The sequence below is a fragment of the Lissotriton vulgaris genome, chromosome 4_1 (assembly GCF_964263255.1).
Source record: "Lissotriton vulgaris chromosome 4_1, aLisVul1.2, whole genome shotgun sequence".
NCBI lineage: Eukaryota > Metazoa > Chordata > Amphibia > Caudata > Salamandridae > Lissotriton > Lissotriton vulgaris.
This window is the reverse complement of record NC_141691.1, coordinates 1,866,224,532-1,866,248,787: the sequence shown is the minus strand read 5'-3', so window position 1 is coordinate 1,866,248,787 and position 24,256 is coordinate 1,866,224,532. Positions and strand designations below refer to the sequence as shown.

Here is a 24,256-nt window from a genome sequence, read left to right as displayed (position 1 = left end):
GTCTTCACAAGATGTGTGGAGGTCCAAAGAGGCAAAAAAAGGTTATTGCACAAAAACAAAGTTATGATGCTAGGAAAGCTGTTAAAACCACTAAGGTTAATGTTGGTGATCTGGTTATGATCAGGGCTCCAATGGTGTGCAAGGCTTCAGATTTATTTCAAAGACCTCACAAAGTTGTCAAGGTGTTAACCAATGCTTTTAAGACTGAAGATTCTCATATCTGGAATCTCAATAGGGTGGTTGTTATCAAAAACAGTTTCTTGTTGAATAATGGCTCTGTGGTTCATCCCTCTTGCTCTCGTAAACTTTCTATCACTCCTCAAAAGGAGAGAAGTGTTAGAACTAGAATAAAACCTTCAAGGTTCAAGAACTTTGTAATGAACAATTAATGCTGTTATTACCATCATACTCTCTCTTCTACATTTCTAGGGATGGCATGTTCAGAAAATCTTTTAGGTTCAGAAACCTAGGGGCCCATTAGGATAGTGGGCGGTGGCACCACCGCGGTGGTGGCGGGACGGAAAAACAGCGTTTTCCGTCCGCGAGCAGCGGTACTGACGTCCGCCACATTAGGATAGCAAAACATAGGTCATTTCCCGTCCGCCGCGGAGCGCCGCGCACCGCCATCAAAGTGCATCCCAAACCGCGCCGGTGTGAGCCAATCGAGACTCACCGCCGTGCGGAATGACGTCCGCCCGCTACACAAATTAGGATGGCCCAAATAAGCAAACGCACCGCAGCGGAGACACCCCCCAACCTGAGCAGGCGGAAACTCGACAACGGAGCAAGATAGTCGAGAGCCGGTCCTGAACGCCATGGACCCAGCCCTCCATATACATCCGGTGATGTACCTCCTACAACACTACCGTCAGATGTGCCACCGCGGACGCCGCCGCAGGTACGGAACTACACAAATACAACACACAACACACAGGCCGGAACAGGGTACAATCACCACACAGACACCCTGCTGGGGGTCACAACACATCCACAAGGGCACCCACACATGACCCACCTGACAACAAGGCACCCCTCAGCATCCGGGACACACATCGACCGCCAACTAGCAGCAACGTCCTGGTCCCGGTAACGTCACCACCGCGGTCAACACATGCGCACAAGGCAGAAGGCAGGGCCACTCCAAGGCATGGGCAGGGCACAAAGACCACACCACCCCCAACCACACATCAACACACCCCATCAAGTCACACTCAAACCCTTTCTTGAAGTCCTGCGTGCGAAACTACAACCAACGCTCACATACAGGAGTGAATCTCTTCATGGGAAGGATGTCGCACTGCTGGACACAGTCATAGCCAACTACTATAGGGCAATTTTTAATCTTCCTAAATATGTCTCTCCTGCTCAGATTCGTTTGAACAAACATTAGAAAGGTGGAGTGTGTATGTAGCCAGCTGGCGCAAGATCCGCAATGCAGAGGCCGACTCCCTAAATGCCAACGTATGGGAAGAGTTACTCCGGCATCGTACTTCGTTGCCCAGAGACTACTTATTTGAATCAATTGAACTTCTAGGTTTGTCTGACATCTGGGAAACGTCTATAGATCTCCAGTCCTTTAAAAAAATTGCTAAAAAATCCGCACGTATTATCTCAGCGATTGAAGACAAGAAGGACTTAGCAAACAGAGCGCATGGATGGACAACCCTGGGTGATTACGGTAAAATACAGTCACAAGCATACCTCAATACCGGGATGAAAATAAAAGTCAAAGAAAAGTTTCTAAAATTACGCCTTGTTGTAATCCCGATACTGCCACACCAGCCCCCCTGGGAGAGAACACATGCTTCACAACAGTGTCGCCCGTGTATGTCTGGTAAGGAGGACATTGTTCATGTGATTTGTATATGCCCTAGATTAAGGGATTTGAGGTATAACCTTTTGCTACCATCCTTCAAATCACATGCTGTTCGGACCTGCAGGCAGGCAGTTAAACTATGCTTTTCCACCAGTAACACCAAACTGAATTGCCAGGTTGTGAAGTTCTTTGACTTAATAAGAAAAATGACTTAATAGCGTTGGAAAAACTTTATTAGGAACTGAGGAAAACCTTGAACTGATCCCAGTAAATCTCGTACCTTTTAAGCTTAATTATAAATTGTTTTTAAAGTGTCTATTGGTGTTTTATATTTTTGTAAAGATTTTAATTAATCATGCACAAATAAACATTACTTACCATCAAGTCACAGGCCAGGTGCCCATCCTGTTCTCCCCCATGTACACCAACAAGCACTGCAGCAAGCAAGCACAATACACACCCTGCACCACGCAACACACAACCAGGGAGACAGTCACTGGAGGAGTGGCTGACAAGGAACACACAACACCAGTGCCACACACACTGAAGGCTCACAATCCTTGCCAGCACATACACACACACACACACAAACACACACCCTGGGTGTATCCACAAACACAACACACACACAGGGATGCCTCAACAGATGCCTGCACAAGAACAACACACAAACACTACAGGAACACATACTGAACCCCAACAGAAACATACATACCCTGTCAGTCAAACCGGGGAAAGGCAATGTGAGCACAGACACAACAGTAGTTCACAACATCATCACTCAGGAACAAAACACACACACCATAACACATATCACACAAGAAGTGCATCAGGACAAACCCACACTGCCACATCAAACCAACCACAGATGCACATGAAACACTAATCAACAAACACCACATAACATCAGGATATGCACATCAGGCAATGTCAAGGCCACATACACACAACACTGCATGCACAATAAGCATTGTGTGCATAACAAGCACAACAGCCACACACAGATATGATTGACACACCCTCATCACACACACCACAAACCAGCACAGTACAAATACAACAGCACACCCAGGAAGTAAAGCAATACCACAGCCAACACACACACATCCAACACAACAACAACATAGACCACAACAGTGCCTGTAACGCAGAATATCTGCCATGAGTGAGCCATATTGAGGCCACACAGCATTACACCATGCCTGTAGATAGAGTGCACCACACACATAATTTGCCCTGCCCTCACCTAGGGACTTGATGTGGGTACAATACTTATTACCCCTGACAGACCTTCAGAAAACAGGAGGGGCCAACACACACACCTATTATGACATTACAGTCCACAATGCCAAGTAGGCCATAGCAAGCACCATGTGGTAATCTGGGGCACAGATGTGTGGGCCGCAATGATGATGGTGCATGCAAAGTAAGCATTAATGAAGTCACACTCAGAAAGTGGACACTGCTGTTCACCCCATGATAGATTCCCCACACTATCCCAATGATGAATGACCATGTGGAGCCTAACACATCTGGCAATGAGAAAGTACAGCAGGGAGGATCAGCTTAGTAAGGCCAGGGTGGCCTAATGCCTCATACAAGCACACATCAAAGCAGCCACTCACATTACACAGCACAGCACAGCAACACACGCACATCACATGGGTCACCGCTGCCACAGGCCCTGTACACATGCATCCACTCCCAGCAAAAGGCACCATCCCCAGATACTCACCACCCCTGCCTTGCTGGCGATGCTCCTTCAGACGTGCATCCAGGTCTGGATGAGTCTCTGCCAGGATGCGGCCCATCAGTGGAGTCATGCTGCGCCGTGCCAAACGCCCTGTGCGTGGTAGCATCCCCAAGGTCATCTCTGCCACTTGCTTTGCCAGCCGGCTGATGTCGTCCCACCTCTTGTGACAATGGGTGCGTCGTCTGTTCGATACCCCCAGGGCTCGCACCTTTGCTGCAATGGCCCTCCACACGGCCATATGCTGGTGTACCTTGAGCTGCAGGTATGAGAGAAAAGAAGGGTAAATTACCAGTTACACAGTGTCAGGTACCAACATCTATCAGTACAGTAGCAAGACACAGACTCAGGACCAATTGTAACCTCCCTCCCTCCAACACTGGGGCACCCTTCACAAGGGCACTCTGCATGGCCCAAACAGATGTGATTGCATGCACACATTGGGGCGTTGAGGGTCCATGACAAGCTCACAAATGCAGAATGCATCAACACAATATGCATCGACAGAAGTGTGTAAGTGTGCAATTATACAGGACACAGATGGGCACATCTACTATTCACTGTGAAGGAATTGGAGCTAGGAGCATGTAAGTCTGGTGATGTTTTTTGGTTTGGGTGGGCAGGCACTTGACCTACTCTCTGGGTCACACTAAGTCAGACAACAGGCACGCTGAAATATTCACACAATCAATTACTGTCCTTGCACCTACATGGCTAGCATCCGGTGGCTCTGTATGGCTAACAATGTAACACACCCTACTCACACATACATGTTCAGGCATGGAGAAGAGTGACTTTGTGACACACACACTCCCTCACCCTGGAAACAGCTTGCTTCTCAGTGTTTGACGCAACCCCACCCCCCCAGGCGTATACTGCAGCAGCACAGCTACACGTCTGACACCCCCTGCCCTACAGCTACCTTCATGGCGACTTACCACTACATTGGGACCACCAAACAGCCTTGGGTACTGTGCCAGCACATCGTCCACAAGGGCCTCCAGCTCCTCACTTGTGAATGGACTGGCATGGATCTTCTCTGTCCTTGCCATCCCTGTGGACATGAAACACCTGTGGTGGAAGTGAGTGGTCCCAGGCAGGAGGCTCTTGAGGCAGCAGCAGGAGAGGGTCCCAGGCAGCAGGCTCTTGAGGCAGCAGCAGGAGAGGGTCCCAGGCAGCAGGCTCTTGAGGCAGCAACAGGATAGGGTCCCAGGCAGCACGCTCTGTGAGCATTGGAAATGTGAGGCTCACTCCCACCCTGGGCTCGTTTGTAAGTTGAAAAGCTGCAATAATTGGTTGTCTAGGTCTGTCTCTTTCAAAAGCATCCAATGACCCCCTCTGCGGTGGCGGTGCACACCTTCCGCGATTTTCAAATCGCATCATGCCACTGCGATCATTGCTGCCATTGGCTGTAGGCAATGCTCCATAGCGGTGATGCACCACGGGAGGCCGGGGTGCGCTACCGCGATGGTGCATCTTTCAAAAGCATCCAATGCCCGGGGTGCGCTACCGCCATTTGGGTGGTGGAACATGTCCAGAGCCATCTACACATGTCTCCATGCCAATGGCTACCGCACTTGTGAAGAGGTGGTGCTGGTGTCACACCGTCGAGGCCAGGCGGTAGCTACCGCCATTTGGGTGGCGGATCATGCACACAGCCATCTACACATGTCTCCATGTCAATGGCTACCGCACTTGTGAAGGGGGTGGTGCTGGTGTCACACCGCCGGGGCCAGGCTGTAGCTACCGCCATTTGGATGGCGGATCATGCCCTCAGCCATCTACACATGTCTCCATGCCAATGGCTACCGCACTTGTGAAGGGGGTGGTGTTGGTGTCACACCGCCGGGGCCAGGCAGTAGCTACCTCCATTTTAGTATCATTTACTGGCTATGTCCATTGTGAACACTGCATCGGTACACAGCAGCAACATGGTGAAGGGCACATCATTGTACACACAATGCAATTGTTCCATATCATCCACAGGTGGACGCACGTTCTGTGTGACGCACTTTGGTCTGTGATCTCTGCCATGTCACTTATGCATTTGATGGTTGATGATGCTTGACACTCTTAAGCTGGTGTCAATGATGTTGAAGAAATCAATGTGTTGTGGGTCAGTGCTGAGCTTGTCAAGGCTTGTCTCACTGTATGGTATCGTACCAGACTGGTGCTTTCACATCAGCTCATGCACACAACTGAAATATTTCCGTCTACTGTGATCATTGTGTTGTGGATGTGTGCAGAGTTTACATGATGCATTGAGGTGTGACAGCTACAGCAGATGGGAATGATACAGTCATGGTCATTTTAGACACATTGGCGGATGGTACAACACCAGGCGTGCACATGTGAAATGTGTGGTTCAGTATGTGTGCATTCACATTGACCTATGTTTTGTTTGCGGCACTTGTGTATTGTTAGTGGAGAGGTGTGCCCTCTGTGTGTCTCAACTGGCCACACATGTAACCTGGTGTGCCATGGATCTCTCAGGGCAGTCTTTGTTTTGCCATGACATTGTTGATGGTGAGTGCTGTGGCCATCTCATGATGGTTGTCACTGTCATTTGCACATTTACATCTTAATTAGGAGGAGGCCAAATCTCCTACGTCACCTGACAGTGCTGGAGGACATGGAGAATGTTGCAATCATTCGGAAATTCCGCCTCGACAGACCAACACTGAAGACCCTGTGTGATCTTTTGGAGCCCCACCTGCAGCCTTGCCGCCACTATCCAAGAGCATTCCCACCCACATACAAGGTGATGGCAGCCCTCCACTTTTTTGCAACTGGTTCATTCCAGGAGACCGTGGCCAGCGCTGGAGGGATGTCGCAGACCATGTTCAGCCAGGTGCTGAGGGATTTTCTTGCAGCCATGATGCTATATAAGAATTGCTACATTCATTTCCCTAGGGGAGCAGAATTGGCCGGCGTGAAGGGTGACTTCTATCGCCTTGGGCGCATCCCCCATGTTGTTGGTGCCATCGATTGCACCCATGTAGGTCTGGTGCCACCAGAGAAAACTGAGCACATTTTTAGAAATCGTAAACATTATCATTCTATCAATGTGCAGGTGGTGTGCCTTGCGGACATGACCAATTCCAATGCGTGTGCAAGATTTCCTGGCTCTGCACATGATTCGTACATCATAAGGAATAGCATGGTGCCACGGATGATGGAAAATCTGCATCAGGAGCATGCTTGGATTGTGGGTGAGTATGCCTACTGATATGGTGTGCTGTGTGTTACCTGCTGCAATCTGGCTGTGTAACATTGCAATGGGTGTTTGTCATTCAAAGGTGATTCAGTGTATCTCAGTCTGCCATGGCTGTTGCGCCTGCTAAGGAATCCCAGAACCCCGGGTGACGCTTGCTGCACATTGTGTGTCTGCCTGTACAGTTATGTTGATGTTTGGTGTTGTGTTATGTCTGTGATAGCACACTGACGCCACTGACTGTTGTTCTGTTGTATCTCCCTAGGTGCTACAGAGTCATCCTGGCCTACATAATGTACATCTTTTGTATACATCATGGAAATTTTGGACACAGTCAAAATAGCACTAAAGACAAGACTGCACAAATTGTAGGGTGTAATGTGTTTTATTTACAAAGTTGACATGTGAGGGGTGTGGGAATTTTCACATGTAGGTGGTGATGGAGCAGTGAGTTGACAGTCATAGTAGATGAGATGCAAGAGTAGAGACCACATGGATGTGGTGACCCAGTCCAACAGACATGTGCCATTCACAAGGCACTGCAGGGAAGGACAGTTCAAAGAGTCAATGCAGTGGGGAAGAGGGTTGCCATCAGGGCTGGCTCTGTGACTGGCGTGTGGCTGGTGATTTGCCTCCAGAGACTCCCAGGCTCTTCTTTGGACGTCCCCTTGATCTCTTGGGGAGGCTGCTGCTTGGCCAGCGACGTCTGAGGACTCACGCCTCTCTATGGCCGCAGGGGAGGATGGTGCACTGTCATCCTGTGGCACAACAGAGAGGGTGGAAATGTTGTTTGGGACGCTGACCTGTCCCTCAGTAACGCCACTTGCTGGCCCATGAGGTCCACCATCTATCCAAGGAGGTTGTCGATGGACCTCATCAGCAGGATGAGCTCCCGTAATAGTTCATCAGATGGGCCACTTTGTCCCTAGACCTGTTGGTATGCCTCCACAACTCTGGTGAAGTGATCCAGGGATGGTGTCCACTCCTCCTGAGGTCTGGTGGTGACCCTGGCCCTCCCACCTGCCCTACTGCCACGGACCTGTTGCCTCGCCACTATGGGTTCACACACACTCTCCCTGCCCTCCACAGTTGTTGGTCTGGTCATCCCCTGGGATAGGGAGGGTGCTGCAGGTGATACTGGTGGTGGTGGTGGTGGTCGTCGTGGCAGCGGTGGAGGCAGAGGCCATGACTGCAGGGGTCTGCTGTGCTGTTGTTGTTGCAGCAGACGTGGTGATGGGGAGGATGGGGTCTTGGGACCTGTGGGTCTGCGGTACACCAGATGGGCCGGCCTGGACTCATCGTCCAAACTGTCCTGGGAGTCAACATCCGAGAGTCCATGTACCGGGGGTGTAGACTGGCTCTGCTGTTCGTTGTTGTGGTCCTCAGCAGTGAGTTCTTCATCACCTGTGGATTAGATGGGTAATGGTCAGTGTTGGGCACTGTGCAAATATTGTGTCATCTGCGTGTCATCGACTGTCTGTACACTACACAATTGTGAAGTCACCACTAGTATTATTCATTGCAACACTGGTGCAGAGGAACATCATTTACTCATACATGTCAGGTGTCAATGCATTGCATGCAAGTGTTGCTGTGTGTAGGGATGCAGGTCTCACACACACACATCAAGAAGTGTGAAGATGGCTATCTACCTGTTAGGTGAGGGAGAACGGTGCAATGGCTGACACATGCTCCTGGGTGGGAGGGAGTGCTCTACGCGGCTGGGGTGTGGGCCAGGGGGCATGCTGGGAGTGGTGATACAGGCCTCCCACCCCCAAACAGGCCTCCCAAGCAAGTTGGACAAACATCACAAGCAAGATGGCTACCTACCTGTTAGGTGAGGGAGAACATTGCAATGGCTGACACATGCTCCTGGGTGGGAGGGAGTGCTCCATGCGGCTGGGGTGTGGGCCAGGGGGCATGCTGGGAGTAGTAGTACAGGCCTCCCATCCCCAAACAGTCCTCCAATACAAGATGGCTACATACCTGTTGGGTGAGGGAGAACATTGCAATGGCTGACACATGCTCCTGGGTGGGAGGGAGGGCTCCATGCGGCTGGAGTGTGTACCAGGGGGCATGCTGGGAGTAGTGATACAGGCCTCCCACCCCCAAACAGGCCTCAGAAGCAAGATGGACAAACATCACAAGCAAGATGGCTACCTACCTGTTAGGTGAGGGTGAACATTGCAATGGCTGACACATGCTCCTGGGTGAGAGGGAGTGCTCCATGCGGCTTGGGTGTGGGCCAGGAGGCATGGTGGGAGTAGTAGTATAGGAATCCCAACCCCAAACACATCTTCCAGTGAAGATGGCTACCTACCTGTTAGATGATGGTGGCACATGCTCCTGTGTGGGTGAGGCCTCCATGCTGCTGGAGTGTGGGATAGGGGGCATGCTGGGAGTAGTGATACAGGCCTCCCACCCCCAAACAGTCCTCCAATACAAGATCGCTACCTACCTGTTAGGTGAGGGAGAACAGTGCAATGGCTGACACATGCTCCAGGGTGGGTGAGGCCTCCATGCTGCTGGAGTGTGAATTAGGGGCATGCTGGGAGTGGTAGTGCAGGCCTCTCTCCCCCAAACAGGCCTCACATTGAAGATGGCTGGCTACCTGTTAGGTGAGGGTGAACAGTACAATGGTGTTTGGGTTGTGAAAGGAAGTACTTATCAGTGTGTTTGGCATTTGTTTGTACTTACCAGCCTTCGTTCCCCCGAGTACTCCTGTGAGACTCTCAGGATGCAGTATGGCAAGCACCTTCTCCTCCCATGGTGTCAATGTTTTCGGTGGGATGGGAGGGCCACTGCCAGTCACGTTCGCCAGCTCCCAGTTCTTGCTCCTCTTCTCCTTGACAACCGTCTTGAGATCATGCCACCGCTTCATGATCTCCTTCTTGGATCTTGGGGTGGTCCCTACTGCATTGACCCTTTGTACTATCCTTTCCCACATTTGTGTCCTTGTGGCTAATGGTGTCTGTTGGACCAGGCTACCAAACAGTCGTTGCTCTACTCTGACAATCTCATTGACCATGACTGTCAACCCACCCTCTGTGAATTTGGGCATCATCTGTGAGGTCATGGTGTGTGGTGGTTGAAGTGTTTGTGGGTGCAGGTGTGTGGGTGACGGGTGTGGTGTTGGTGTGTGAGGTGTGTTGTGTGCTGGGGGATTGTTGGTGCTGGTGTGATGGTGGTAGTGATGGTGGTGGTGGTTGTGTGTGTGTGCTGTGCTCTTTTGCCTCTCCTGTCAGATGTGGTGTATGGCCTTCTCTTCTGGAGTGTTGCAAAGGATTGTGGTCAGTGAAGGGGCTGGTGTTATACTCAGCTATGTGGGTGTGTCCAAGTGGAATTTGGCTGTCCAGTGTGTTGGAGTTGTCCTGTGCTTTTATTTTTGGTTTTGCATTTATTTATTTCATTTGTATGTTTTTTATGTATTTGGGGGGCATGGCTACTTTGATTTGTGCAATGTTTGGCATCACTGCGGTGGTTTTGCATTGTCCGCCATTTTTTTCATGTACCTTCCGCTGCGGTGGCTATGCTGCAGCTCTTCCGCTATCTCTCCAATTCACTTCTGTGTGCGACCGCGGCGGTCGGAATCAGCGGTTCCAACCGCGGGACCCTCTGGGATATCCTAATTTCCTCTGCGGTGTCTCTGCTTTTCTTGCTGGGGTTGTTGCTTTTCCGCTGCTTTTCCGACCACCGCAGTCGGTTTTTTGCCGTCACCGCCTGCGTCGGGCGGTTTTGGTAGGCCCGCTACCGCCGCGGTCGGTCTTTTGTGGCGGTTTATCCTAATTTGTCCGCCGGTTTATCCGCGGTCCTGCGGGCGGTTGTTTTCCACCTCCATGGCAGTCGGGGTGATTTTCCGCCCGCTATCCTAATGAACCCCCTAGTTTATAGCATTTTAAGTTTGTTTCTTCTGTTTTACTTTTGTATTATGTAGAGGGAAGATGTGTAATATTGTGCTTATTTCTTGTACTCATGTCATTCTTTACAACTGTACTATATTTGTCATGCAATGCAAAGTTACCTTTTGAGTAGCACCATGGTAATGGAATCCTGAGTGTTTGAGAAGAGTCAGTTTCACACTCCAGCTGGTTGATGGATGGGACTTTTCATTCTCTGTATTAAACTTACTTCTTATCTACATTGCCCTCTTCAATGATTTATTTACTTAATTCTACATGGAGAGTGTGTGTAGGATGCAGTGACTGAAGGAGCAGGCGAAAAGGTAACCCTATTATGATATATGCAAGGCAGTTGAAGAACTGAATGTGAAAATGGGGATGTAGTAAGGAGGAGAGTTCCCAGAAATACTTCAAGTCCCAAAAAAGTAAAGTGATCCTCTCAGAACAATTAACATATTCAGAGTAGCTATTAAGTTGGAGGATAGGTGCATCAGGAATTTTGGTATAATTTTGGATGGTAAGAATAGTTGTGTAGAGTGTTTCTTTACTTACTCCTTTATGTTATTTATTATATTCATATTGTTAGTTTTCCTGTTTTGATCCTGTCTCGATTTAGTTGTTTTTTGTTGTTCTTCATTTTCATTGTAGGGGGAAGGGTGTGTGGTATCATGAAGCAGCTTGTATTCTTTCCATGCTGTGGAATCCTTACCTATATTCCTTACCCTGGGAAGAATGTTAATTTAATGTTGAATTAGTAAAGGCGATCAGCTGCTGTGGAGCTGGCAGAGTCTGAGTAAGCGGCTGGAGTTTCTTTGTCTGAAATAAACTGGAAAATCCTTCTGCACATCCTATGTTCCTATGTCATCTCATTTTGCATTGGAAGTTCACATTTTCATTTGTCCGATCAGCATTTTCCCCAAATAAGAGTCAAAATTAAAGATTGTCCCTGATGATTGAATATACTTGCGTTTCCTGGTCATAGGAGGTATGTCCACTTGTTAGTATTCTTAAAATCTAAACCTAAGGCTGCTGAGCATTGCAAGGATCCGCATCGAAGATGTATCACGTTGCTGAAGCATTGGTTCTGAGATACAGCGAGGCTACGATGTGAGGGCCAGCGTTGTCGCCAAGGATCACGCCAATGGTGCTTGCGATGCGAAGGCCGTGTCGAGGATATGATGCACAGCGAGGCACTGCATTGGTTCTAAAAAGCTGCAAGATGTAGTCCGGCATTGTCGTCAAGGTAGCTGTTGACGAGGAATGTGAGGGTGTGCGCTGAGAATGCGTAGTGCAGCGGTGGGTCTAGTGGGCTGCGGCGGCAATGCAGGTCTTTGCGACAAGTCCAATCCATGCAACAGCAGATTTGTCTCGGTTATGCTCGGGTTAGGCGATGTGCAACAGAGGAGATGCAAGGGTTCTGCTGGATCCACAGAGGCTGGCAGGGCAGCTTAAGCTCCCATCCAGAGGTTTAGGACTGAGGTGGCACCACTTGGCAGGGTATACTCATAGATGGCAGAGTCCAGGTGCATGTTTGTTGGAAGCCTGTTTTGACCCCGAGGGTTCAGATCTGGAGGCCAGAAAACTTGCCCCTGGAGTCACTCTGGGTTTAAGAGCAGCACATCTAGTCCTTCTCACCCAGGAAAGAGGGTGACAGGCAGTAGGTCAGCAAGGTAGCAGTCCCTCAGAGCAGCAGTCCAGCAGGGTGGCAGTCCTTTCAGCAGCACAGCAGTCCTTCCTAACAGAATATCCACAGGTCCAGAAGTGTACTGAAGAGTAGGTGTTTGAGGTCCAATATGTATGCCCAGTTATGCCTTTGAAATGGGCGAAGTTTCCAGAGGCTTGCCTCTAAAGTGTACAGGGGCCCTGCCTTCCTAGCCCTGGCTCCAGACTAACTACGGGGGATATGCAACCCTTTGTGTGGAGACAGAACACAGCCTATTCAAGTTTAAACTGGGCTGGGCCCAGCTCCTCCCTCCCATCCCTCCAGTGATGGCCCAGTCAGTCACACCTAAGCGCCCCATTATGTGTGGCTATCAACTACTCACAGTCATGTCACTCAGAGACAAGCTGCAGGCACCAAATAGCTAAGCCCAGAAAATGCCATGTTTCTAAATGTGCATTTTGAGAGTTGAAACTTAAAATCAGACTTCATGATAAGTTAGGATTTTTCATTACAATACTAGAGACACCAAACAGGCTTACAGAGACTCTGAGGCAAGAATTGGAGGGGGAGTTACTAGCGTAGGAAGTTTAAAAAGCCTTTCAAAATATAGCCTGCAGTAGGTGCCCTGATGGACTCCCGGGTGTAGCATTATCAGACCTACTCTGCTTTGCTTTCCCCCGCCTACCGCAGACGTTAAAGGAGGCTAGGGGTGTATTACTTCTGTCTATGTGAGACGTCCTAACATTAACTATGAAACAATTGTTAGATTCTGGCTGAAACAAAGTTATTGTGGGTCTTCTGATGAATACGAGTTTTGGCCCATGGTCAGAAATCATAAATGTAATTTGTAAACAATGACACCTTTCTTAAAGCAATTGTATCCCCAACTAGTCATATACTTGTACATAAGTCAAATCATAACATAAAATATATCAAAGCCATATTTATTAAAAAAGTTTCATCAGTGGACTTAATATAAACATTTTCTTACACATAAAAAATTCATACATATATATTCATAAGTCACAGTAAATATACAATAATCAATTAAAAACAGTTTTGTCGACGCGTTTCGGTACTTCGATGTTTAGGACACCTTCCTCAGGACTTATATTAAAAATATCTTCTTTTTTTATAGCAATTTTTATTTTGCGGTACCAGTGTTGATCCAGGAGTTGAGGTAACAATAGATGATCCCCTGCAACTCTGCTTTATCGTCACGGATTTTGTATTTTCTCTAAGGCCATGCGAGTCAATGGATAAACTCCACGGAACTTTGTATTTATGGTTTCTGCTGGTTGTTAAGACAGTCCCACTCCTTTGTTTCTAAGGGGTTTGTTGCGATCGTCTTTCCTCTTTTTAATTTGAGGTGATCCTTACCATCTTGATAGACGACAAACCCACCGCCTGCCCTGTCTCCCTGGTATCCAGTGTCAGACACTGGTACCGCAAAATAAAAATTGCTATAAATAAAGAAGATGTTTTTAATATAAGTCCTGAGGAAGGTGTCCTAAACATCGAAGCACCTAAACGCGTCGACAAAACTGATTTTAATTGATTATTGTATATTTATGTACCAAGTATCATTTACTGTGACTTATGAATATATATGTATGAATTTTTATGTGTAAGAAAATGTTTATATTAAGTCCACTGATGAAACTTTTTTAATAAATATGGCTTTGATATATTTTATGTTATGATTTGACTTATGTACAAGTATATGACTAGTTGGGGATACAATTGCTTTAAGAAAGGTGTCATTGTTTACAAATTACATTTATGCTCTAAGTTGCAATACACGGAAAGGAATTTTCTTTTTGTCACGATATTTCCCGGTCCTTTCTGGGTTAATCAGGGAAAACTCTCTCCTTTTCCTGCCATGGTCAGAAATCCCCTTCATATTGAAGCAAGGGATATTTGGAAACCAACAGGACAGTAAATAAAATAAGAAAGAGTTGGATCGTGCATGTGCTTCAGGGTAGATGATATAAGTCCATAAAGGTCTCATAACAAACTGGAGACCACCAATCACAGATCTGAATGTCAGAAGAAACTTTGCGCGATACAAAGAGCTACTACGACACTCTGTCTCAATCTTTAAATGATGTGCTAAGTACTTGTGTAACCCTAATCACTCCTTCTTTTCTCAATATTTACCCTTAAGTGAATATGTAACTTGTCATTCTGTAACTCATACAAGTAACTGTTGTACATAGAAGTAGGGATAGTGATACCTACTACCATGTTACTCTTTTTCAAAATGTAATTTATTTCGTTCTATTGTAAAGCGCTCTGACACCTCAGGGTAAAGTACGCGCTATATAAAAATGCATAAATAAATAAGACAGTTCCTGTGGCGACGATCACACGACTGAGGGCAGTACCACAAATGTTCGCTGAAGAGGGCGGAGCTGTGACGTAATTTCTAAACAAACGTCTTCTCGCTAAAAGCACGCTATTATTATAAGCGAGGAGAGCACTACGCCGCTACCCCTTGCGTACTAATATGTATTTGCTGATGCCTCCCTCGTACGCAGTGCTGGCGTTGCGCTCAGTCTGGAGTAAACACTGAAGTCGAACAGTCATGTGACTAGTGACCTCGGGGTTAGTGCGTAAGCATCACACAAACGGACGCTGACGGCACCAAAAGGCACCGCTACACTGCAGAAATCCGGCAATACTTCACAGCACAGGTGCCACCCTGACCTCCGGCCTCAGCGGCTTTGACAGTCTACCCGCCGCCCGACATACTTAACAGACTCCACTGCGATGGGCGGGACCATAGACCACGGCTAGCCAATCAGCAAACAGCCAGTCCATTTCTGCTTCGCACGCGCCCAAAATTCCTAAAAAAACAAGGTTTCCCATCGAAGTCTCCTTCCGCGGAGAAACCCACAAGGGTTCGAGGGGTCGCAGAGGAGCGGTAGGCCGACCTTTCTTACGGCTCAGGAAAAGAAAGGGTTGGCGTCCCGGGACTGTCTTTCGATCTGGAGGCTGCGGAGGATTTAGCAGGCCAAAGGGAACTATTTCGCGGTCTTTGGCGGAGGGATCATTACACGCAAGCGTTGCAGAGCGTGTGGCGCCAGAATTCGTAAGCAGTGAGCTGAGTGTCGTGGCGGGAAAGGAGTTTCTGCCAGTTTCAGGTCGGGTCTGCACTGCCGAGCTGTCAGTGTTGTCCACCCGGAAACGGTGCTGTCATGGTCCGCCTGCGTAGCTCGACCGGTGGCGGAGACGATGTACTCCTGGATACCAGCAATGACTTTATTTCTCTGGACTCCCCCAGGAAGAAAAGTCAGTTGACTGACACCGGGGACAAGAAGGCCAAGAGGGGCACCCGCTTCGGAGGCCAAGCCAGCAACACTGTGAGTTTCAAGCGGCGTTGGTGATCATCACATTTACTAGGCAGCCTAAGATTATACTTTAGGGGGGGGGGGGGGGGGGAAGGCGCTCAAATTAATGCGATCAGACTAGATTCAGACGGGAGACTCCTGATTTTTAAAGCCCCAAATGGCTTTAATTTAGTGTTCTCCCTCCTGAAATTGTTCCCACTTAAGTACGAGCCACTGGGAAAAATAAAGTGGCCCGATTTTTTTTTTTTACCTCCCTCTATCTGCTCCAAATGTTGGACTACATATGCTTCTGAGCCACCCAACCCGTTCTAAAACCCCCGCAGTCTGTCTGTTAGTGATTGCAGGGGAACAACTTACATACCCCTAAAATGAGGCGGAGCTAGTCTTTTTTCTTTTAAAGTTCAGCAGTGGGGAGTCCTCCCCATTTTATTTTATATCTTTTATCAGACTGAGCCCCTTCATACTAAGTCTCTGCCAGTCAGAGGGACCCCACCACACCTTTCATCCCAATGGAGGCTCGGCTGCAAGCCCCTAAAAATAAAACGGGGTGACCCAACGAGGTGTCCAAGTTTTAGTTAAGTGTTTCTAGGAAGCATGGAACTGTTTTTTTTTTGTGTTGCTTGCGTTTTGAAGATATTTAAACTTGAAATAGCCTAAAATCTGAAATTAGTGTTCCCAGATTAGCATTCGTCATCACTAAAGTATTTTGAAAGTCACTACTTTTCCCCCAAACAAAACTTGGTGCTTCAGAAACGGATGTTTGAGGGGGGTAAAACTTTTTGTTTACGAAATAGCTGTCTGAGTGGGGGCTGTTCATAACAAGAGCAAGATAGTATTTGTGGGCAATCAAAGCGTGTTTGACGTCAAAACTAGGGCAAAGGAAAAGCTGGCTTTTTGAGGCAAAACAACTACTGAAAGCCTTTTTGAATTAAAATTGATTCTTGCATTCCTGTGTTAAACTTTATAGACCAAGTACTATTTGACATGATGCACATTTGACATCAATAGTTTCTGTTGCATCTATAATTCTTACACACTACAGACTCAAGGGTGTCTGCCTCCAGTTGCATCCTAGGATATCCTCTTGCTTAGCCTTAGCGTATACAAAGTCTAATATATTTCTTTACCTTGTGAACATGTTTCCTGGATGGCTCGTGGTGCCCAGGTTTAGTATCCCTACTAAATGTACTGTCGTGCATCTCTCATCCCACCATCTGTGTCTCTGTACAATTTCAGAATGTCAGTGTTGAGGCTTATGTACAAGCATAGTAGTGTCCCAAGCACCAGCCTCCTTTCACATTTACACAAACGGGTACTCGTATAACCCTTATGCCATGTAAAGGTTACAAGCTTGCCCGCTAACATTTTGCCCCTAGTAGTGCACACGACCGTTCTTATACGCCAACAATTCCAAACAGCCAGCAGCATCAGGTGTATACAGTCTCCAATTGCTGGGTACATGGCATGTTACTGTCCGAGGAGCTGTGCAAAATTTGGTAATGGCAGACTGTGCCCATACAAATTTTCATAACCATTGTTGAGTGAGTCTCGCTGACCCCCAACATTGCTTGGTTAATCTTCTTGTACGTCTGGGCGCATCTTAAGGGTCTTTTTAGGTCGAGCTGGTGAAAGCAGCGCGAAGCATCTTTTGTCATCCACTTCCTGGGGATGGGCACGCGCAGGCGATTTCCCCCCCCATGTGAGCGCACACGTTCACCCACACGCCGTGCACATCTCCTGTCCTACATTGGCAGCAAGTGGATAACCCAGACGCGCGCACACACACACACAATTTGAGATCAGTTCATGATACAAACTGCTGTGCAGTGTCAAAAGCTTACGGTGCTCTGCGGGGAGTTCAATCATGAGCGCTCAATACAGCATCGTTCATCGCCGTTCCTACTCCTGATAGGTAAGTGACATTACCCAAACTGTACTGGCCTTTCAAAGGCAATAGCCCACCACAAAAACCCCAAACTGCGATCTTTCATTTTCCGAAATGCCTGGGCAAAGTCAGTCACATATCCGGGATGCTTCGGATGTGACTGACACTGCCCTGGTCCTACAACTTTCAGGAGATGTTTGCTTCTTGTGAAATATAGCTTGTTTTAAACTCCTGTGAGCAGACAGGCACATACCGCCCTGTTGGCCTCCTTTCGGCGTTCCCAAGTTTATTATTCAAAATACAGTGGTGTGAAATGTAGGACCGACTGCTAGTATAAAACTGCTTCTGTGCATTGTATACAGGACCAATGTTTTGGAGAGTACAAGGCTTGTCCAAGGATGTTGCTATCAGGGATTAAGTGAAGTTTTGCATCACGGAGAGGGGCGGATTGTGTATTTTGTACAATTTAAGGAGCTAATGTTGCCACTGTGATAGAATTTCCACTTAGCCTTTCTTCATTCCAAGACATAAAATACACAATATCACTTGTTTCACGTGCAGCTGCCTCACAAAAAGCTGACGGAGGCACTTTCACTTTGGTGTGTCTGCTGAATTCTCTTTGCTGATAGTCACTTTTTTCTGTCCGTACCCTGCCACTTTAATGCGGGTTACTTCTTCAAGGGATGGCTTTGTTTTCTCCTAGCTTCTGAGGGATTCTATTCTCAATTCAAAGTGTTTGGCTTTGCATACATTCTTGTTAATTTTGAGTGGTTGGATGATGTAATTCTAGAAATGATTGAATGTTGTGTCTCGTACTTTGTTGGTCATTGTGACCGAAATAAAGTCTTTTTGAACTTGAACTATATTAAATACTTATAAAAATACATGCACCACCTGCCTGCCTGTCAGCCCCTCTGTCTGCTCCGCCTGCCTGTCAGCCCCTCGGTCTGCTCCGCCTGCCTGTCAGCCCCTCTGTCTGCTCCGCCTGCCTGTCAGCCCCTCTGTCTGCTCCGCCTGCCTGTCAGCCCCTCTGTCTGCTCCTCTGTCAGCTCCTCCCCCTCACCAGCATAGCATAGTAAAGCATAGCAAAACTTAGTAAAGCATAGCAAAACTTAGTAAAGCATAGCAAAACCTAGTAAAGCATAGCAAAACCTAGTAAAGCATAGCAAAACCTAGTAAAGCATAGCAAAACATAGTAAAGCATACCAAACACAACAAAACATAGCATAGCAAAACATAGCGTATCATAACAAAACAGCATAGCATAACAAACCACAGCATAGCATAACAAATCAAAGCATAGGATAGCAAAACATAGCGAAACAAAACATAGGATAGCAAAACAAAACATAGGATAGAAAAACAAAACATAGGATAGAAAAACAAAACCTAGCATAGCATTCAGCATCGCTCCGCACCACCACAGCATCACTCAGGGGCCCAATATTTCGAGGATCCATTGTCGATGGTAAATATCTCAAGAGGAGGACTGAAAAATCTGTGTATTGCTCACCTCAGGGGAAAAAAGACAATTGGAGGAGGTGAAAAAAAAGTCAATTTCTGCCCATCAGGCAATTATAAGTGGAGAGAAACTACAGCCATACCTATCTTTATATATGCCCAACCATGAACGTTTCCTTTTAACCCGGTTTAGATTTAACATTGTTTTCAGGTTATTATCTTTTCCTGTGATGAATTGTTGGTCGAAAGGTTTATGTCCCTGTCCATGTGATGTGTCCCCACAATCTGATATTCATATTTTATTCTTCTGTAAATTTTACACTTTTTATCGTAGAAAACTTATCATCCCCATTCTTAAAGACTTAAATGTATATAGATGTCGCTTAGCGTTTTTAGAGTTTCAAAAAATGGAAACTGTTTTTATGGTAGCATCACTCGCTGAATTTTTTTAATTAGTTTTTAAATTTCGTAAATCCCTCTATATGAATTAATTTTTATGCTGTATCTGTCTCTGCTTTATGTTTCTCTGCTGAGATCCTATATAATGATCACCTGACCCATAGTAAATTGTACTTCTTTTTCATGCTACGTTTATGGTTATTCTCTGTTTTTAACCGAATAAAGTATTTTGAATCTGAATCTAGTAAAGCATAGCAAAACATAGTAAAGCATACCAAACACAACAAAACATATCATAGCTTAACAAAACATAGCATAGCAAAACACAGCGTATCATAACAAAACAGCATAGCATAACAAACCAAAGCATAGCATAACAAATCAAAGCATAGGATAGCAAAACATAGCGTAACAAAACATAGGATAGCAAAACAAAACATAGGATAGAAAAACAAAACCTAGCATAGCATACAGCATCGCTCCGCACCACCACAGCATCACTCAGGGGCACCACAACATCGCTATGCGCTACCACAGCATCACTCAACGCCACAGCATCACTCGTTCGCCATCACAACATCACTCAGTGCCACCACAGCATCAATCTGTGCAACGATTCAACAACACCTGGTTCAAATATGTTCTCTCAATGTTTCAAGCTTTATTACAAATGTCACAAAAATATGTTAATATTTCACTTCTGTTCTTGGATTTTCGTCACAATAAAATACACTGAACATAATCTTCACAAAAGTTATTTACAACACTTTAAGCTATTGCCACTATAAATTACAATAACTTTTAAGTATTAATAATAAAAATAAAAATTATTTGTAATATCAATACATGTAAGTCACGTAAATACTACACATATTGCATTACAAATGCTATAGGTGTCATTTGAGAAATTTATAGCTATTGGCATTGTAAATGACAAAGCTATTGATTTCGCTATTTTCAAAAACAAATCATAAATAAAAAAAATTGTCATTTACAATACCAATAGCTCAAACTTTCCTAATGCGAGACCTATTGCATTGCAAAGGCTTGTTTTTTTTCTTTTCTCTTAAGGCGCTCGGGGTTGGTACGAGTAGACCAGAGTCATTGCTTTAGATGATTTTAAAGCTTCTGCACCAGAAAATACCATATTTCCATCTTCTCTTGTTATTAGGTGAACCTGGCAGGCTGTTTGGGTTAATTGAGGAGGACAGTAGATGAGAACATGAGCGATCATCCTTCTTTTCCCTCTTAAATACAAACTGTTGATGAGGGAGAATTAAATGCACCAATGGTGCACAGTATATTTAGATTTACTTTTTCAACATGAGAAATATTGCATAGACCTGAAAGCAATAATTTTTTTTTTTTTTAATGAATGAGATCAATATTCTTTCTGTCAGTGTTTTTTTTTTTTTGGGACTTTTTTATGTATGTGGAGAACAAAGTTCTCGCGCTCTTTTTCCAGCTGACCTAGTTTCTGTATTTACTACTGTGAAACAGTCTGTGAACGTTGACGTTTTTTCTGTATACATACGTCGTCCCATTGTGTCGTTGGAACTATTGAATCATGTTGAAATGTTTAGTGTACAGAGGGCATAGAAATTGTAAATCCTAATGGCTTGAAGCGGTTGGTCACTTTAAAGCAAAACTGCTTGCAAACTACCAATACCTCAATGCTGGTGAACTTTCAGTTTATACATAAAAAATGTTTATATTTTCTACAAAAGAGTTACCATTGTGTATCCTATTGTAATTTCACTTATTTCACTTTCCATTGTCTTTTTGTCTGAGCCACGGAAAATTCTTCATTGTTGTTAAGCAATAGCTGAGCATTCAATCAACTAATTCTGTAGTTAAAAAAAAACAATAAACTACAACTTGGTAAATGAAGGCAAAATTTTGCCCTAAAATGTTTATTCAGGACCCTTCTTTTGCACGCACCAGGCACAATCGGCAATTCGACTTTTTTGACTAAATTATCAAAGCTGGGTTGATTGTGTCGGCTTCTATCCGTTTGTTGGCTCCATACAAATTAGAATGAAGGTTTAAGATTAGTAGGGCTCTCTGCCTCTGGTTCAGATAGGCGGTGCACTTACATCTTGGAGCCTGTCAGTTGTTTAGAAAAGGAGTTCTTTTTACTGTTGGTTTGAGCTACTTTGCAATATTTAGTAGGGAAGAGGCCAAAGTGTAGAGCGCTATCCATGTCTAATGCAAGTTTAAACAAATGGTTTACTTGTCACTTTGTTTGCTATACTTTATGCCTGAAAGTAGATGGCGTGGTGATCCATCTGTTAGGAGAGTGGTTTTGATTTACTCATGGGGTTAAGCATGGCATAAACTTATTAATTGTGTGTAGTCGTGTAGATGGTATCACCCAACAACTATTTTAATTAAAAATATATCCCCAAGAAGTTATTTGATGGTTCACTGATTGGGACTATCCACCCTAAAAGTAGATGTGTCAAATGAGTAGATGTGCTGAAATGATAAAACGGGTTTGTGGGAAGGCTTGGCAGATTTTACTGGGTAGTGGTGTCCAGGGTCTGATCACTGCTGGCGACCTTTTGCACTGTAGACACTAGTCCGAGCCATCTATCCCTTCCTTCTACCCACTGTGTGAGTTGAACCTGTATTTGTGTCTACAAATTTATTGCTACACCTATCCCATAAAAATGTATGTAATAGATTATCTCACTCCCAACACAAGTTTAAACCCTGTGTGGTTATGGGTTGCTGTAAATGCATCTATATATATCTTGTATATTGTCGTTATTGTTGCTCATGTCCGGTAGTGGCGTTTCCTCTTTGATCTACTGCTAGTGCCCCATGAGCCCCCTGCACATAGCTCATTTTTTCGGACTACTGATAATGGCGCTCCTAATAGATGTGGTGATCACATGCATACGTTTATATCTTTTTGTTTTTGTTTTTTACCCTTCCCTTAGGAGGACTACTCTGATGAGGAGAACATTGATAGGCATATGCTGCGATCCACAAGGAATAGATCACAGACTGGCCGGGATTGTTTCTCTGATACTGAAAACAGTGGACGCCCCCTCAGGTCCTTAAGGAAAAGGACATCAAATGGACTTAACTCGTCGGACTCAAGTTTTGATAAAAGCCCTAAAACCCAAACCGAGAATAATGTGGGAAAACGTTTTACCAGGTAATTGCTCTGAAGTTTTGCCACTTCCTTAACCCCCTGTGAAATTGTACCTGTTTATACCCATTTGGGCATTTGTAAAAGTATTTTTAAGTCCTGGGGTCAACTTGCCACCAATTGCAGTGGTCCCTCATTTTGATATCCATATCCCTGTTTTAACTTTCTTTTTAGAAACCGATTTTTCTATAGGAGCTGAGCTATCAATCAATTTGCAACATAGTTTGTGTTATCTCCTGTGTCTGTTCAGTTATTCGGTGTACACGGGTTAAGGTGCTCTGACCGCACATGTATGGGTACATTGCAAGTCAAAACTTTTCTTTTAGAAAACTATAGTAAGGTTTCCATGCTGGGGTCATGGTAGTCTGGTAAGGTGCAAGCATTTAAAGGAATAAGTCATATCTGCTTTTTGACATGCTTTTATGCAGCCTTCATTGGTGTTGATCTATGAAATTCACTGTCATTTGACTAGATGTTTAATGCAGCTGACATTTGACTTCAATCTTTGAAGCACAGCAAATCTGACACATAAAGACAAGAGTAAAAGGCAACTTTATTGCTCGTTCACGTTCTTTAGGAACAGAAAATCTGTTCTTTGCCAGTTTGAGCTCTTTTGCCAGAAAGGGCCAGTAGGCCCTAAAATTAGCTTGCCCTGATAAAATCTGACTCTCCATAGGAGTGTGCAAGTAGATTTATCGAGGCCTAATAGCGTAGCCATATTTTCTCCATTACATTTGCAACACCTTTCCTTTCCAATGGCATGACAGAAGTACAGACTAACAGTTTGGCAAGATTAGCCACTTTAACATTTTTCTCTAGGATTGAGTTGGTATTGAGGGCTCTAATTGGCTAGTGGTGATGATTTACAGTATATTTTAAAGTGAGTTTGTGTATCCAATAAATCTGAATGCAATTAAGTTCTGTAGCACATATCCCCTTCCCTGAGCTCACAATAGAAAACTGTTTCTTGAGATGCTTTTTTGGTTGACCCACACCTCAAAAAAAATTCAAACCAGAAGGCCCAGGCTGTTTATCAGAAATACATGCACATAGCTTATGAGTGGCTAATGCATGTATACAGACACATTAAACAGAAATCCAAAGAAAAATAATTAATAATCGGATTTATTAAAAAAAACAAGCATATATTATAATACCAAAAGGTTAATATACATTCTAAAACAATAACACTTATGATACTGTTCAAAAATATGTATTTATTTATAAACCAATCAACTCAAACCCCATTGCTTAAAAACAGGCGCCGGTCTACTGACATACAGAATTTGTACTGTTACGTCGGGTAGAAAGATTTCGATGACTTTACCCAACCTGTGAGTTCCCATCTTGGTAGAATAACCCCTGGACTAAAGAATATCCTAGTCTCTGTTTCCATATTGAAATACCAAAGGGGAAATATATCAATAAACTTGTTTAATAAACTACCCTAGATGTGGTATCAACGTTTCAAGACCATATGGGTATTCTAAGTCTTCATCAAGACGGATGTTCAAGAAGTCCTACATATTTGACAGATGCACCAAACAAAAAAAGGCTACTTCTAGAAGTTAATTACGGTGGCCAGTCATCTCTGATAATTCAAAGTGCGGATCTACCCAGTTTTGGCCATAGTGCCATCAACCAGTGCATTCTGTT

General features: G+C 45.3%; 1 protein-coding gene across 1 annotated transcript in view; it reads left to right on the top strand.

Annotated features, from left to right (window-relative positions):
* The first annotated feature begins 14,925 nt into the window (after positions 1–14,925).
* ATAD2 (ATPase family AAA domain containing 2) overlaps positions 14,926–24,256 on the top strand; it is a 315,004-nt gene continuing 305,673 nt past the window's right edge. Inside the window, exons 1-2 of the mRNA XM_086966184.1 lie at positions 14,926–15,707; positions 22,386–22,606. Of these exons, the coding sequence (XP_086822310.1) occupies positions 15,543–15,707; positions 22,386–22,606 (386 nt within the window). The 5' untranslated portion in view covers positions 14,926–15,542. The remainder of the gene's footprint in view (positions 15,708–22,385; positions 22,607–24,256) is intronic.